General features: G+C 37.4%; 1 protein-coding gene across 1 annotated transcript in view; it reads right to left on the reverse strand.

Moving 5' to 3' along the window:
• DPP10 (dipeptidyl peptidase like 10) overlaps positions 1-18,260 on the reverse strand; it is an 846,520-nt gene that overhangs the window by 604,529 nt on the left and 223,731 nt on the right. Inside the window, exon 3 of the mRNA XM_049889192.1 lies at positions 10,365-10,460. Coding sequence (XP_049745149.1) covers positions 10,365-10,460 — 96 coding nt within the window. The remainder of the gene's footprint in view (positions 1-10,364; positions 10,461-18,260) is intronic.

Consider the following 18,260-nt stretch of genomic DNA (forward strand, 5'->3'; position numbering starts at 1 on the left):
TTCCATATGAAATTGGTGATTTGTTTCTCTATCCCCTTAAAATATGACATTGGAATTTGGATCGGAAGTGCGTTAAATGTATAGATGGCTTTTGGTAGAATAGACATTTTTACTATGTTAAGTCTTCCTATCCATGAGCAAGGTATGTTTTTCCACTTAAGTATGTCCTTGTTAATTTCTTGTAGTAGAGCTTTGTAGTTTTCTTTGTATAGGTCTTTTACATCCTTGGTAAGATTTATTCCTAAGTATCTTATCTTCTTGGGGGCTACTGTGAATGGTATTGATTTGGTTATTTCCTCTTCGGTGTTCTTTTTGTTGATGTAGAGGAATCCAAGTGATTTTTGTATGTTTATTTTATAACCTGAGACTCTTCCAAACTCTTCTATTAGTTTCAGTAGTTTTCTGGAGGATTCCTTAGGGTTTTCTGTGTATATAATCATGTCATCTGCAAATAGTAATAACTTTACTTCTTCCTTGCCAATCCGGATACCCTTTATTTCTTTGTCTAGCCTAATTGCCCTGGCTAGGACTTCTAGCACGATGTTGAATAAGAGCGGTGATAAAGGGCATCCTTGTCTGGTTCCCGTTCTCAAGGGAAATGCTTTCAGGTTCTCTCCATTTAGAGTGATATTGGCTGTTGGCTTTGCATAGATGCCCTTTATTATGTTGAGGAATTTTCCTTCAATTCCTATTTTGGTAAGAGTTTTTATCATAAATGGGTGTTGAACTTTGTCAAATGCCTTTTCTGCATCAATTGATAAGATCATGTGGTTTTTGTCTTTTGTTTTATTTATGTGGTAGATTACATTAATGGTTTTTCTGATATTAAACTAGCCTTGCATGGTATAAATCCCACTTGATCAGGGTGAATTATTTTTTTGATGTGTTGTTGGATTCTATTGGCTAGCATTTTGTTGAGGATTTTTGCATCAATGTTCATGAGGGATATAGGTCTATAATTTTCTTTTTTTGTAATGTCTTTACCCGGTTTTGGTATCAGGGAGATGGTGGCTTCATAGAATGAGTTGGGTAGTATTCCGTCATTTTCTATGCTTTGAAATACCTTCAGTAGTAGTGGTGTTAACTCTTTTCTGAAAGTTTGGTAGAACTCTGCAGTGAAGCCGTCCGGGCCAGGGCTTTTTTTTGTTGGAAGTTTGTTGATTACCGTTTCAATCTCTTTTTTTGTTATGGGTCTATTTAGTTGTTCTACTTCTGAATGTGTTGGTTTAGGTAGGTAGTGTTTTTCCAGGAATTCATCCATTTCTTCTAGGTTTGCAAATTTGTTAGAGCACAATTTTTCATAATAATTTGAAATGATTCTTTTAATTTCATTTGGTTCTGCTGTGATGTGGTCCTTCTCGTTTCTTATTTGGGTTATTTGTTTCCTTTCCTGTATTTCTTTAGTCAGTCTAGCCAATGGTTTATCAATTTTGTTAATTTTTTCAAAGAACCAGCTTTTGGCTTTGTTAATTCTTTCAATTGTTTTTCTGTTCTCTAATTCATTTAGTTCAGCTCTAATTTTTATTATTTGTTTTCTTCTGGTGCCTGATGGATTCTTTTGTTGCTCACTTTCTATTTGCTCAAGTTGTAGGGACAGTTCTCTGATTTTGGCTCTTTCTTCTTTTTGTATGTGTGCATTTATCGATATAAATTGTCCTCTGAGCACTGCTTTTGCTGTGTCCCAGAGGTTTTGATAGGAAGTATTTTCACTCTCGTTGCTTTCTATGAATTTCCTTATTCCCTCCTTGATGTCTTCTATAACCCAGTCTTTTTTCAGGAGGGTATCGTTCATTTTCCAAGTATTTGATTTCTTTTCCCTAGTTTTTCAGTCATTGATCTCTACTTTTATTGCCTTGTGGTCTGAGAAGATGCTTTGTAATATTTCAATGTTTTGGACTCTGCAAAGGTTTGTTTTATGACCTAATATGTGGTCTATTCTAGAGAATGTTCCATGTGCACTAGAAAAAAAAGTATACTTTGAAGCAGTTGGGTGGAGAGTTCTGTATAAGTCAATGAGGTCAAGTTGGTTGATTGTTGTAATTAGATCTTCCGTGTCTCTATTGAGCTTCTTACTAGATGTCCTGTCCTTCTCCGAAAGTGGTGTGTTGAAGTCCCCTACTATAATTGTGGAGGTATCTATCTCACTTTTCAATTCTGTTAAAATTTGATTTATGTATCTTGCAGCCCTGTCACTGGGTGCATAAATATTTAATATGGTTATGTCTTCCTGATCAATTGTCCCTTTTATCATTATATAGTGTCCTTCTTTATCCTTTGTGGTGGATTTAAGTCTAAAGTCTATTTTGTCAGAAATTAATATTGCTACTCCTCTTCTTTTTTGCTTATTGTTTGCTTGATATATTTTTTTCCATCCTTTGAGTTTTAGTTTGTTTGTGTCTCTAAGTCTAAGGTGTGTCTCTTGTAGGCAGCATATAGATGGATCGTGTTTCTTTATCCAGTTTGTGACTCTCTGTCTCTTTATTGGTGCATTTAGTCCATTTACATTCAGGGTAATTATAGATAAATAAGTTTTTAGTGCTGTCATTTTGATGCCTTTTTATGTGTATTGTTGACAATTTCATTTTTCCACATACTTTTTTGTGCTGAAACGTTTTTCTTAGTAAATTGTGAGATCCTCATTTTCATAGTGTTTGACTTTATGTTAGTTGAGTCGTTAACGTTTTTCTTGGCTTTTATCTTGAGTTATAGAGTTGTTATACCTTTTTGTGGTTACCTTATTATTTACCCCTATTTTTCTAAGTAAAAACCTAACTTGTATTGTTCTATATCGCCTTGTATCACTCTCCATATGGCAGTTCAATGCCTCCTGTATTTAGTCCCTCTTTTTGATTATTGTGATCTTTTACCTGTCGACTTCCATGATTCCCTGTTATGTGTATTTTTTTTTTAATTAATCTTAATTTGTTTTTGTGATTTCCCTATTTGAGTTGATATCAGGATGTTCTGTTTTGTGACCTTGTGTTGTGCTGATGTCTGATATTATTGGTTCTCTGACCAAACAATATCCTTTAGTATTTCTTGTAGCTTTGGTTTGGTTTTTGCAAATTCTCTAAACTTGTGTTTGTCTGTAAATATCTTAATTTTGCCTTCATATTTCAGAGAAAGTTTTGCTGGATATATGATCCTTGGCTGGCAGTTTTTCTCCTTCAGTGTTCTGTATATGTCGTCCCATTCCCTTCTTGCCTGCATGGTTTCTGCTGAGTAGTCTGAACTTATTCTTATTGATTCTCCCTTGAAGGAAACCTTTCTTTTCTCCCTGGCTGCTTTTAAAATTTTCTCTTTATCTTTGGTTTTGGCAAGTTTGATGATAATATGTCTTGGTGTTTTTCTTTTTGGATCAATCTTAAATGGGGTTCGATGAGCATCTTGGATAGATATCCTTTTGTCTTTCATGATGTCAGGGAAGTTTTCTGTCAGGAGTTCTTCAACTATTTTCTCTGTGTTTTCTGTCTCCCCTCCCTGTTCTGGGACTCCAATCACCCGCAGGTTATCCTTCTTGATAGAGTCCCACATAATTCTTAGGTTTTCTTCATTTTTTTTAATTCTTTTATCTGATTTTTTTCCAGCTATGTTGGTGTTGATTCCCTGGTCCTCCAGATGTCCCAGTCTGCATTCTAATTGCTCGAGTCTGCTCCTCTGACTTCCTATTGCGTTGTCTAATTCTGTAATTTTATTGTTAATGTTTTGGATTTCTACATGTTGTCTCTCTATGGATTCTTGCAACTTATTAATTTTTCCACTATGTTCTTGAATAATCTTTTTGAGTTCTTCAACAGTTTTATCGGTGTGTTCCTTGGCTTTTTCTGCAGTTATCCTAATTTCATTTGTGATATCTTTAAGCATTCTGTAAATTAGTTTTTTATATTCTGTATCTGATAATTCCAGGATTGTATCTTCATTTGGGAAAGATTTTGATTCTTTTGTTTGGGGGGTTGGAGAAGCTGTCATGGTCTGCTTCTTTAAGTGGTTTGATATGGATTGTTGTCTCCGAGCCATCACTGGGAAACTAGTTTTTCCAGAAAATCCGCTAAAAAAAAAATGCAGTCAGATCCCTATCAGAGTTCTCCCTCTGGCTCAGGCTATTCGGATGTTAATGAAGCTGCCTGGGGAGGGTGGGGGAGGGAACAGAGAGATAGGAGAGTAGCACCTCAGAATGTAGCCAGAGTTGCTTGTCTTGCTTGGAATGACTATTATATCTGAGATTCCCGCAGGCGCGTCGCCTATGTGTGCTGGGTGTGTGGAGATTGCCCGGGGGGTGTGGCCCGCTGGAGTCACGGTCAGATTCTCCGCTTCCAGCCCCACGCCCAGCGTCAAGGCTCCCCTACTGGGACGGTGCACTCTCGACTCCAAAATCAGTCGCTGCCTCCCGGGGACTTCTCGTCCCTCTAGCCGCGTTGCCGTGCCGCCCCCGCAAACTATGTGGGCCCCCTCCCGGGGTTAGTTCAGATGGGTGGAGCAGCTCCCCGTGCTTGTGCCGTGACCGAATGTCCCGGCTGGGACGCTGTTCTCCCTGCTCCAATACCAGTCGCTGCCTCCCGGGGACTTCTCCTATCGGCTGCGTCCCACGCCGCCTGCACAACCCGGCTGGGCCCCTTCCCGTGGTTAGTTCAGGGGGGTGGAGCAGCTCTCCGTGTTTATGCCGTATCTGCGTCCAGTCCAAATCCCGGCAAGACCATTCCCGGGGTGGGACGCTGCTCTTCCTGCTCCAAGACCAGTCACTGCCTCCCGGGGACTTCTCCTACTGGCTGCATCCCACGCTGCCCACGGAACCGGCTGGTCCCCCTCCCGGGGTTAGTTCAGGGGGGTGGAGCAGCTCTCTGTGTTTGTGCCGTACCTGACTGGTACGCTGGCTCCAGGCTCTGGAAACAATCGCTGCTTCCCCGTATTAGTTCGTTCTCTGTCTCTAAATCTGTGTTTGTTGTTCAGGGTTCGTAGATTGTTATGTATGTGATTGATTCACTTGTTTTTCCGTGTCTTTGTTGTAAGAGGGATCCGAGGTAGCGTCTGCCTAGTCCGCCATCTTGGCTCTGCCCCCTACTTGTACTGTATTTTACAAAAGTATTGGTTCATGCCAAACTGAAAATAAAAACAAATGAATTAAATCTTTAAAACAGTGGCCTTTCACAATAGTTTAAGAAGCACTGTCTTAGAGGAAATTGAGCGTGTTATAGTCATAGAGAAGGTCAAAATTTCTATATTAGACAATAAAAAAGAGACTCCAAGAGTTTAAAGGAAGGTGATGTTACTTGCAACTGGCAGAAAAAAAATGGTTATTGGCATTGCACCTGGCATCGAAGAGGGATAGAATCTGGACTTCCAGACTGGTGAAGACAGTCTAGGTAGAGAAAATCACATAGGCAAAGCCACCAAGCTTTGAGATTTGTGAAGAATATCAAGTAGTTCCGTTTGTCTGAAAACATACTGTGAAGTGGAAACATTGGGAAGAGCGTTAAGGCTAGCTTATGAGAGGCCTGGAATCCAAAGGGAGGAGTCTGGAATTTATTCCAGTAGCAAAAGAGTGTCCCTGATGGTTCTTGAGAGTCACATTAGCAGTTTTTAGCCAGGCTTGAGAATGCTTTATGTGACAGGAGACTGCTAGAGGACCTGGTAGACCGACGAGACCAAAAAAGGGAGAACAATGTTTCTTCTTTATTACAATAAAAACCACATAATCATATATATTAATTGAGGAAATTTTAGGAAAAAAAAGAAATAGACAAAAAGAAGAAAAAGAAGCAGGTTAAGATCCAGCCATCTGGAAATACTTTCTCTTACACAACACAGCCAATGTGAAATCATGTACTAAAGACACTGTTGGGAAGCCATCTTTGTTTCACTTACTATATCATGACCATGCCAATAAATATTCGTGCATATCTTTCCATTAGCAATTGCATGCATAACAGTTATACGGACATATCTGGTGAGATAAAAATATTATTGTAATGTTCAAGACAAGGGAATTAGTAACAACGAGATTGTAAAAGAGGTGGCTGGTATATGTATTAGATGTTGAAAAAGGCATGTCAGAGTGAAACAATGAAGAGGAAGAGGGTAAACTTTACACTTAAACATATGCTTAAAACAGACCTCACCTCTTGTCAGTTGTGTCTTTGAGTATGTTTCTTGGTAAGCCTCTGTTTTTTCTGGAGTTAATGATTTTAACCTCATATGCTACTATTTGCTATCCTATAAAATATGTATGTCAAGCATCTAACGCAGAATTTAGTGTAGAAAGCACTCAATTAATGTTAGCTCTTGGTTTGATGATCAATTGATCATCCAATGTATGTGGGGAAATGAATAATATTAAAGAAAATGGACTTCTACGTGTTAAATCAAATTTGTTGCCGTCGAGTTAATTCTGACTCATAGCTACCCTATAGGGCAGAGTAGAAATTGCTCCACAGGGTTTCCAAGGAGCAGCTGGTGGATTCCAACTGCTGACCTTTTGGTTAGCAGCTGTAGCTCTTAACCACTGCACCACCGGGGCGCCTCCATATGTCAAGGTGACATAAAAATGGAGATTTCAAGGATAAGGGCAGGTTTGTGGTAAAGTCCTTGTTAAGCTAACCATGATCACGAGCACACGTCCAATGCTGCAATGACATTCTCAGGTATGTTGTTTGAGAATCAGGATAATAAATGACATTACGTCACTGACAACTGGCACATGTCTGAACTGTCTCGACGCCCTCCTTTCCTGGACCAGCAATCCAGGAAGTGTTTCCCTGGTGACCTCCAAGAATTAAATGAAGCTTCCAAATGAGCTCAGTTTAGACTTCGTCAAGTCACTAAGTTACTAAGAAAACCAGGTGAGACATCTCTCGAGAATAAAGAAAAAAACTCACATTTTACATTCAGATGTGATTTGTAATAATGAGGCCAAGTTTACATATTCTATTCATATAGTTTTCACTGTATTTCCTGGCTATCTGAGGAATATGCAAATAGGACAAATAGTGATTGTCAGGCAATCTGGGCTGGATGATAGGAAAGAATGAGCAGAAATCCATTCCTCTTCTTGAAAACCAGCCCAATGTACTCAGTACAATGACACTGGGACCATTGTCTTCAATAGTGTTGAACCCTGGTGGCATAGTGGTTAAGTGCTTTGGCTGCTAACCAAAGGGTTGGCAGTTTGAATCCACCAGGTGCTCCTTGGAAACTCTATGGAGCAGTTCTACTCTGTCCTACAGGGTCGCTATGAGGCAGAATTGACTCGACGGCACTGGGTTTGGTTTTTTGGTTTTTTTATATTATATAAACTTTGTTGTTAGGTACCGTCAAGTTGGTTCCAACTCATAGCGACACTATGTACAACAGAATGAAACACTGCCCAGTCCTGTGCCATCCTTACAATAACTGTTATGTTTGAACTCATTTTTGCAGCCACTGTAACAATCCATCTCCTCCAGGGTCTTCCTCTTCTTCACTGACCCTGTACTTTACCAAGCATGATATCCTTCTCCAGGGACTGATCCTTCCCGATAACAATGTCCAAAGTATAAAAGACAAGGTTTCACCACCCTTGCTTCTAAGGAGCACTCTGGTTGTACTTCTTCCAAGACAGATTTGTTTGTTCTTTTGTCAGTCCACGGTATATTCAATATTCTTTGCCAATACCACAATTCAAAGGTGTCAATTCCTCTTTGATCTTCCTTATTCATTGTCCAGCTTTTGCATGCATATGAGGTGACTAAAAACACCATGGCTTGGGTCAGGTGCACCTTAGTCCTTAGAGTGACACCTTTGCTTTTCAACAGTTTATAAAGAGGTCTTTCACAGCAGGTTTACCCAATGCAATGTGTTGTTTGATTCCTTGATTGCTGCTTCCATGGGTGTTCATTGTGGATCCAAGTAAATTGAAACCCTTGACAACTTCAATGTTTTCTCCATTTATCATGATGTAGCTTATTGGTCCAGTTGTGGGGATTTTTGTTTTCTTTATGCTGAGGTGCAATCCATACTGAAGGCTGTAGTCCATGATCTTCATCAATAAGTGCTTCAAGCTCTCTTCACTTTCAGCAAGAAAGGTTGTGTCATCTGCATAAAGCAGGTTGTTAATGAGTCTTCCTCCAATCCTGATGCCCTATTTTTCGTCATATAATCCAGTTTCTTAGATTATTTGTTCAGCATACAAACTGAATAAGAATGGTGAAAGGATACAACCTTGACGCACACCTTTCCTGACTTCCATGTGGTATCCCCGTGTTCTGTTCAATATCTGTTAGATATTACTTGGGATATAATATAAACATTGCAACTTTGTTCTAGTATGTATTCTCAAGGTCAAGTTTACCAATGATTGGTAAAGAAATTGCTAAGAAAATGATTGAGCTGATTAACTCCAAATACATCATTTGGTATCCTGTGAAGTGTAAAAGTAGAGCTGTGTCCTAGATTTGAAAAGTGGCTTAATTTAGCCTGTAGTTCACTACTTAAATATCGGTCCAGTCCTTTGGAACTTCAATATCAAAGGGTCAGTTATACACAGGAGTACACGGCTCTTTAAATAGTCCAAGCTAACCTGAGAAAGGAGATGTGGATCACGACTTTTTCTTGGTTTTCAAAGTCAAAGACTATACAAATTTCTACAACTGAGCAAAATTCATGGCAAATAAATCCGAAGATTATTTAACATTTCAAATCTACTGACTCACAATGCTACCTATTAATACAAAATCCTGGTAACTTCGCTTTTTTGTCACCTCCCTCAATAGAAAATACTTGCTACTAAGTAACAACATGGGGCCCTAGTGGCACAGTGGTTAAGAGCTCAGCTGCTAACCAAAAGGTCGGCAGTTTGAATCCACCAGCTGCTCCTTGGTAATCCTATGGGGCAGTTCTACTCTGTCCTATAGGTTCACTATGAGTCGGGATCAACTTGACAGCAACGAATTTGTTTTTTTAAGTAATAACAAGAGTTTTAATATAGCATGTTAGGAAATAGATTTGTGAGAGAGCTAGGTATAGGAGAGCATTTGTAAAGATACACCTCTTTTATTAGCCTTTAATAGTCATAATACTCATTTGAAATAATCATAGTGAAAAGGCAAAATTCCGACAAGTCCCAAATTTATGAATATTTTAAAGCAAAAATATACAAGTTAATACAATTGTGATGTTGTTTACTATGTGTAATACTATCACTACAAAAAACATTCATCTTCTGACCAATTTCAACTAGAGTCTATGAAATAGTGACACTGGACTTCAACTGAATACATCCATGTGTTTATTCAAAAATTGTCTTGAGTGCCTGCTGAGGCAACTGTAACACCGCTAGGTGAAGAAGAATGATTTGGCCCCTGCCCTCATGAGTTACATTACTTAAATTATTCTTTTTATGCCTTCCATAAATTAAGTTTAATTTGCAGGCATAAGCACACTTAATTAAAATATTAGAAAAGAATGGACTGTGAATGAGATGATCTTTATTCGGTAAAAAGGCAAAGCTCCTTTTATCTATCATAGAAATAATCTACTCTATGCTTTAAAAATAGGCAAAAATACTACATCAGAATGAAGTGAAGGGCAAAGACTCACAACTGCCCAAACATGATGGTCAGGCAAAATTGGGATGTTTAAGGAATGAAAAGCTGACTTCCTTTCTTATCGGGACATTCCTTAGGACTACATCATTCAATAACACCCCCAACTACCTGCCATAAAGGCCAATCAAAGTCTATGGAGTCACTTGTTGATTTGTTTATTTGTTTTGGTTGTTTCCCATTCTAATGTAAATGCCATCTTAAACTTTTTGAAAATAATAAAATCAGAAGTTGACTTAAGGGAATCTCTGAGGTGGTTTCTTTGTGAGGCCAGGAATAGGCTATATGCAATATATTTCCATGTGATTTTAACTTTGCAAAAAGTCTTTCTTGTTTGTAGGACTTAAGCTGAAAAAGAAGCCACAAATCAAGAAAAGAAAGCTAAGCAGATTGCCAAAGTTGAAGCACCTACAAATATTGACAGACAGATAGACAGATTTCTAACATACATATACTACACCAAGAATTATCAATTATTCAAGCAAATGCTAGAAATTTAACACATATAAATTTTTTTTTTATTTTTTATTCTTAGTTTCACAGAACTAATGATCAGGAGGAAACAGCATAGGGAGAGCAGCTAGTTTAACATTTGCATGATAAACATTATTGATAAACTACCTTAGGAATTGGTTTTCTCTCAGGTGAGCCATGGTATTTATTTAGGATTAAATAATATGTTCTCTTTGGAGCATAACCCCAATTAAAATATTAACTACAAACACCATTATTTATTTTAATTTGAATTATGCATATCTCAAAATAAATATTAAAAAGTCATGCACATACCATTGATCCACCGAGCTTCTGGATCATGAAGCACAAAGTCTTTCTTGAAGAGGTCTTCTAAAGACAGTCTAGTTTCAGATGAATTTGTGAGTTCATCTACAATTAAAAAAAAAATCCCTAGATTAGACAGATGAAGAAAAATCTTGCCCTAGGATAAAATTTAGACTTGCAGTTGATTAAGACATTTGAGATGATATGATGGGATCAAAGTGTTTTACACGTGGCAAGGACATGAATTTTGGGGGACCAAGAGTAATGGATTGAATTGTATCCCCCCAAAATATGTGTCAACTTGCTCAGGCAATGATTCCCAGTTGTGTGTGGCTGTCCTCCATTTTGTGATCTGATATAATTGTCCTATGTGTTATAAATCCTAATTTCTGCCATTGGCTAATGAGGTAAGATTAGGTTATGTTAAAGAGGTAGAATACAACAACCTTACTCAGGTCACAGCCCTAACCCAACATAAGGGGGGCTTCCCTGGGGTGTAGGCTGTATCACCTTTCATCATACAAGAGATAAAAGGAGAGAGAAGTGAGCAGAGAGGAGGGACCTCACTCCTATCAGGAAAGAAGAGCCAGGAGTGGAGTGCATCCTTAGTATCCAGGGTCCCTGAGCTGAGAACCTACGAGAACCGGGAAACCAAAAGAGAAATCCTTCCCCTGGAGCTGGTGCCCTCAATTTGGACTTCGAGGCTCCTAAACTGTGAGAGAATACACTTCTGTTTGTTGAAACCATCTACGTGTCGTATATCTGTTATAGCAACACTGAATAACTAAGACAGAATTGTAAATTTTAAAATTTGGAATATGTCTCTTTAAGGAAATACGTTAACTAGATGACAACATGAAGTGACTATTTTAAAATGGCTTTTGATATTTGAGGTTTGCCTGTTTCTGGTCTTCTTCAGTGACCTCAATTATTTTAATATTAAAATTGTCTTGATCTAGCATGAATCCATCCAATGGTTTAATCTCGTTCTTGTAGTGATACATAATACGAAAGCAGTTAAGAATTCCTCTTGTACACTGTGCCCATGGGGCACACGTGTCACAACTTAAACATAACCTAGCCCCTTCTTTCCAAAACCACTTTGACATTTTCTCTTTAATGAGATTTTGCAGTTTCATTCTAAAAACCAACTGTGGGAGAGTTGGGGGACTTGAATGTATATGATAAAGAAGCCTTCTGGAATCGGAAGGAAGTTACCAAATAAAGAAAACTGAATAAATACCAAATTTCACCAAACCATTACCACCCAACAAGTACTAAGTGGATTTAAGAGTCAAATGTAAAAATTCAAATGATAATATCTTAGATTAATGAAAAGCACACATTTCATATTAGTCCCTGGCAGACAGATAACCTGTCTGTACACCCTATATACATTCTTCTTTTTAGGTTCTGAAATCTAAGAAACAGAAGGACAACATGATTCGAGTACCGAAAGTAAGCATAATAGCAAACACCCTTTTACATTTGAGGCTACAGACAGCAATATTTCATTTTATTTGCAAAATAATGGCATTGTTTATTTGCTATGCAAAGTCATCTTTGTGAACTTTCAGTTGTGACCTTCACTTGGTTGAAAACAAAATGTCAAGGATGTATCCTAACCTCATTAGATTTTGTTTTTACAAATTTCAGTACTTACTGTGGCAAGTGCTTTACTTTTTCCAGCTGAAAAGCAGGGGCAAAGAACCAGTATAACTTCAAATGCAATTCCATCTCACATGAATCAACCATATATTTAAAACTTAAAAGAACTGCGAAGAAACAGTAAAAAAAAAAAAACAAAAACTGGTGGAATTCGTGAGACCGATTTGATCCCAGTCTTAGCATAAGACAAAGTGATTATATATAAATTTGAAAAACAAAATGCTAAAATAGGCAGTGATATATATTTGATCATCTGCCCAACATGCAACCTGACACACCAAAATTTGAACCTAGTTAATCCATTCAACAATAGTGAGCCTCTCAATTTTCAAGGTTTTAAGTATTGCAAGGTGCAGGAGACATATCTCCACCCCCTAGGGGATTACACTCTAAAACAAGAAAAAATATGACAGGTGTCAGAATAAGGATGCAGTGTGCACACAAATTCAGAGAATGGGGAGAAAATGTCTTGTGGAAAGAATCTGAGAAAGCTTTTCTTAAAAATAGAGCAAGGACCTTACAGATTTCAACGTTTCAAAAGGCAGAGAGAGGGTAATGAGAGAGGCAAGAGAAGGAGTGGGAGCAGGTTAGATATAAGGATGAGCGCTCGTTGTTTGACAAAACAAAACAGTCCTTTCCTCTGACTCTAAAATTCATTTTCCTTCATTGAAAGTTTGGGATTTTAATCAGATGAGCTAAATACAATTAGGGTTTTAGAAATTGATTTATCCCTTGAGATATCTCAATAAGAACAGATTTTGGTTTCAAAGTTCCCAAATTTTTAATTTTCTGAGATTATGTCAATGCATCTAATACAACCCCTTGGGTTCCTGAAGAATTATACTTCACCATCTCTACTTGATACGCTACCCATCTGTTAGTTTGCTATACTGTGGTGGTTCGCATGTTGCTATGATGCTAGAAGCTACGCCACTGGTATTTCAAATACCAGAGGAGTGACCCATGTTAGGTTTCTAAGGAGCTTCCAGACTACAAAAGATTAGGAAGAAAAGCCTAGTGATCTACTTCCAGAAATTAGCCAATGGAAACCTGAGGGGTCACAAAAGAACATTGTCTGACATGATGTTGGAGGATGAGCCTCTTAGGTTTGAAGACAAACAGTGGCCACAACAATGGACTCAAGCATATTGTGGATTGTGATGCAGGAGCAGACAAAGTTGTTCTGTTGTACATGGAGTTACCATGAATTGAAGCAAACTTGATGGCAACTAACAACAATGATATCTGATACACATTTATTTCTTTGATCCAAAGAAATTTATATTGGTAACTGTGAGATATAGGGTCTAAATTTATTTCCTTTCAGTGGGAGAGCATATTATGCTAACATAATCTATTAAATAATTCTTATCTACTGAATTGAAACAGTTAACTATATTATATATGTTCTTGATAGTTGCCGTTGAGTCTATTCCAACTCACGGTGACCCTACACGTTCAGAGTAGAACTACCCCATAGGGTTGGTTTTCAAGGCTGTGACCCTTCAGAAGATCACCAGGCCTGTCTTCCAAGGCGTCTCAGGGTAGTTTCAAATCACCAACCCGCCGGTTAGTAGTGGAGCACTTAATTATTTGTGCCCTCCAGGGACTCTTGTATTATATATGGATGGTCCTCATATACACACATCTGTTTCTCTTCCACAAATATTTTGTCTGTTCTTATGTGAACTACACATATTTTGTTTACTATAGCTTTCAGGAAGGTATTAATATCCAAAAATGACCTTGTTAGGTAAAGTGTACTACATCAATCAATCTTATTTTCAAACTATTTTATAAATCATTATTTTGGTAATTCCCAAACATATCTTCTTTCATATGAGCTTTAAAACTATATTTCAACCTATCAAATTGGGATTCTTACTAAAATAGTATTATATGTACACAATTGGAAAAATATATACTTTTTCTAATATTAAGACTTTTCATTCAGAATTAGTTATTCCACTTACTTTTTATCTACACGATATCTCATCTCCTATTTATCATACAGAGCCTATAACTCTCATAATAGACCTAAGGTATTTATTTTACACCATAGGTCATTGTTGCTGTTAGTTGCTGTCAAGTTGATCGAGACACACGATGACCCCACTGGCAGCTGAGCAGGACTGCTCCACAGAGTTTTGAAAGTTGTGGCCTTTCAAAAGCAGATCACCAGGGCTGTTTTCCAAGGCTTCTCTGGGTGGGTTTGAATCGCCAGCCTTCTGGCCAGTAGTATAGCATTTAGCCATTTGCGCCAGCCACCCAGGGACCTATACTATAGGCTGTAAATACTTGTAATTTGTTATTACTGTGAACAGAATAGTTCCTGTTCTCATTCTAAATGATTATTATAACTATTAGAATAATGATCATATCAAATTTTCTTAAAAATTCCAATTCCAATTGATTCTCTTATTTTCCTATATATTCAAGTGTATCATGCCCAAAAAAAGATTCTTCTTCCCCCAAATTTAACATTTATTACACTACATTTTTTGAGATAATTGTAAATTCACATGCAGTTGTAAGAAATAATAGAGAAACCCCATATACCCTTCATCCAGTTTTCCCCAATGTAATACACTGCACAACTATAATAAAATATCACAACACAAAATTGACATTGATATACTCAGTTGGGAGGCCTGATGGTGCAGTGTTTAAAAGCTCAGCTTCTAACCAAAAAGTCAGCAGTTCAAATCTACCAGCCACTCATTGGAAACCCTATGAGTCAGTTCTGCTCTGTCCTGTAGGGTCACTATGAGTCAGAATTGACTCTATGGCATTGGGTTTATACTTCATTGACGTTATTCAGATTTTTCCAATCTTACATGTATTAATTTGTGTAGGTGTGTTTATTTAGTTCCAAGCCATTTTATCATATGTGACCACTACCACAGTCAAGATACAGAAGTTCCATTACAAGTTATGTAGTTCCATTACAAGAATCCCTTATGCTACCCATTTATTGCCATAGCCCCCTTTCCCATCCTATTTCCATAACCATCAGCAACCACTAATATGCTCTACATGTCTATAATTTTCACTATTTAAGTGGAACCATTCACTTTTTCCACACAGATAATTTCCTTGAGATCCATCCAAGTTGCTGCATCATTAACAGTCTGTTGCTTTTTATTGCTCATTAGTATTCCAGGTATGAGTGCACTACAGCTTGTTTAACCATCCACCCATTGAAGGACACCTGGGATGTTTCTAGTTTTTGGCTATTACAGATATGCTACTATGGACATTTACTTACAGGTTTTTGGGTGGACATACGTTTTCCTTTATCCAGGATAAATACCCAAATGTGCAACTGTTGGGCTGTGCCCTGGTGGCACAGCGGTTAAGAGATGGCTGCTAGTCAAAAATGTTGGCAGTTCAAATCCACTAGCTGCTTCTTGGAAACTCTATGGGGGAAGTTCTACACTGTCTTATAGGGTCACTATGCATAGGAATCCACTTGACAGCAATGATGTTTTTTTTGCTTTTGTTTTTTTAATGAGTAATAAGTACGTTTAATTTTGTAAGAAAATGCCATATTTTTTCCATTCCATTCCAACCAGCAATGTATAAGTGATTCAGTTTATTTGGATCCTTGCAAGCATTTGGTGTTTTTTTCTTTTTTTCATTTTAACTATTCTGATCTATGGGCAATGATATCTGATGTGATTTTAACTTTTATTTCCCTGATGGATAATGCCACCACCCATCTGTCAGTTTGTCACACTGTGGTGGCTTGTGCATTGCTGTGATGATGGAAGCTATGCCACCAGTACTTCAAATACCAGCAGGGTCACCCACGGTGGACAGGTTTCATTGGAGCTTTCAACTAAGACAAAATAGGTAGAAAGGCCTGATGATATACCTTGGAAAATTAACGAATGGAAACCTTATGGTTTACAACAGAACAAGTCTGGCTCACTTCTTTGGACATAGGATCACTTGCTGCATGAGACATCATGTTCAGTGAGATGGGAGGCCAGTGAGGGTGAGGGAGACCCTTGGAGAAACAGATTGGTGCAGTAGCCACAAGGATGGCCTTGAACATGCCAATGATTGTGAGGATAGTACAAGACAAGGCAACGTTTCTTTCTGTTGTACCTAAGCTCACCATGAGTCAGAGTTGACACAATGGCTGCTGACTATCCATCTGTCTGTCTGTCTGCCTGCCTACCTGTCTGTCTGTCTAACAGCTAATGATATTGAACACCTTTTCATGTGCTTATTTGGCATCTGTATATCCTTTTCAGAAACCCTTGTGGCATAGTGGTTAAGTGCTACGGCTGCTAACCAAGAGGTCAGCAGTTCGAATCTGCCAGGCACTCCCTGGAAATTCTTTGGGGCAGTTCTACTCTATCCTATAGGGTCCTTATGAGTCGGAATTGACTCGACGGCAGTGGGTTTGGTTTTTTGGTTTTATATCCTTTTCAGTTAAATGTATATTTATATATATATTCAGTTAAATGTCTGCTCATTTCTAATCGGACTGTTTTTTAATTTTTGTTTATTGATGTTATTACTGAGTTTTGAGAGTTCTTTATATACTCTAGATACAAGTTGTTTGACAGATATGAGAATTGCAATTTTTTTTTTCCCCATCCTCTTAACAGGGTCTTTTGCAGAGCAAAAGTTTGGCATTGATGAGATCCAGTTTTTCAATTTTTTTCTTTTTATGAATTGAGTTTTTTTTTTTTTTTTCCCAAGTCTAATGATGCTTCACCTAGTCCTAGGTCCCAGAAATTTTCTCCTTTTTTATTTTTCCTCAAAATGGTTACAGTTTTACATTTTACACTTAAATCTGTGATCCTTTTTGAATTTCTTTTTTATATACTCTGTGACATTTAGTACGAAGTTCAATTTTTTTTTGCCCATGGATGCTGAATTGCTATAGCACCATTTTTGTATAGGAATTTATTTCATTTTGGTGAATTATTTCATTAGATTGAACTTTAAAAACAAGGTTGAACTTCAAAAACAAGTGATGATGGTGTTACTCTTGTCTTTTTTTGTATTACGTTACCATTTTTTATATCTCATTGTTTAATAGGATATTTACTCTTCACTTTTGAGAAGGAATCTTTATCGTGCTTAGTTTGTATTCCTGTCACTTAATTTTTTTATGAGAAATTCTTAGTATGTCATCAAATGTATTTTCTGCTTCTTTTTACATAAATATATTGTTTCTCATTTAATGTGTTGATATAAAAATCGTATAAATTCAATTTGCTATTTTTAACTACCTTTATACTTTACCATGTCACGGTGATTTATTATTGTTTTTTCCATGTTGTGTTATATTGATAAGTTAAAATTGTAATATTTTTATTAAATATGTTCAGCTTTCATTTTATTTTCTATGATCTGAACTGGTTTAATAATTTCAATAATAAGAATTTTTCTTTTAACAACTCCAATTGCCTCTGGAACTTATTTTAAAATCAAAACACCAAAATAAGTCAAATTATTGTAATTTAATCTTCCCCTTAAACAGTAATTAGAGAGAAAGATGCAATTTTTACATGGATTCCTTTAGTTTCCTATATTACTAAGAAAGTGAACTACAACCTTCCTTCATTCCTTTGCTTTTTCTTTCTTTTTGTATTGATTTCTTTCTTTGATTTTCCTTAGCTGGTAGGGACAATCCCTGAGGCCTCTTGAATTTTTCAGTCCTAGAATAAAGACTTCTCCCTTCTACATATAATGAATAATTAAGTTTCTCCTTAAATAGCTGGCTTCTACCCCCTTTCTCCTTTTATGAACAAGCTTCATCCAAGATTTGTCACAGACTTTTGCAGTGTTCACCCTTTGTAATCTTTCCTTTTTCTCCCCAAGTTCCCAACAGCCCTACTGTGTAGTAATAACCTCATTTTGTAGATGAAGAAACAGGCTCCACAAGGTTAAAGAGCTTGACAAAGGTCACAAGCTAAGCAAGTAACAGCTGAAATTTGAACCTACATCCCCCTGATGTCATTTTCTGGGTTAAGATTTACTGCCATCGCCAGTTGCCAATGAGTCAACTCTGACTCTTGGGGAGCCCATGTGTGTCAGGGTTTTTAATGGTTGATTTATCAAAAGTAGATCACTAGGCTTTTCTTCTTAGGTACATCTGAGTGACTCAAATCTCCAAACTTTTGGTTAGCAGACAAGAGCATTAACTATTTGTACTATCCAGGGACTACTTTAAGCCATCCTGTTCCCCAAAATAAGCTTTCTTTCCTCACTCTC

The sequence above is a fragment of the Elephas maximus genome, chromosome 6 (genome assembly GCF_024166365.1).
Source record: "Elephas maximus indicus isolate mEleMax1 chromosome 6, mEleMax1 primary haplotype, whole genome shotgun sequence".
NCBI lineage: Eukaryota > Metazoa > Chordata > Mammalia > Proboscidea > Elephantidae > Elephas > Elephas maximus.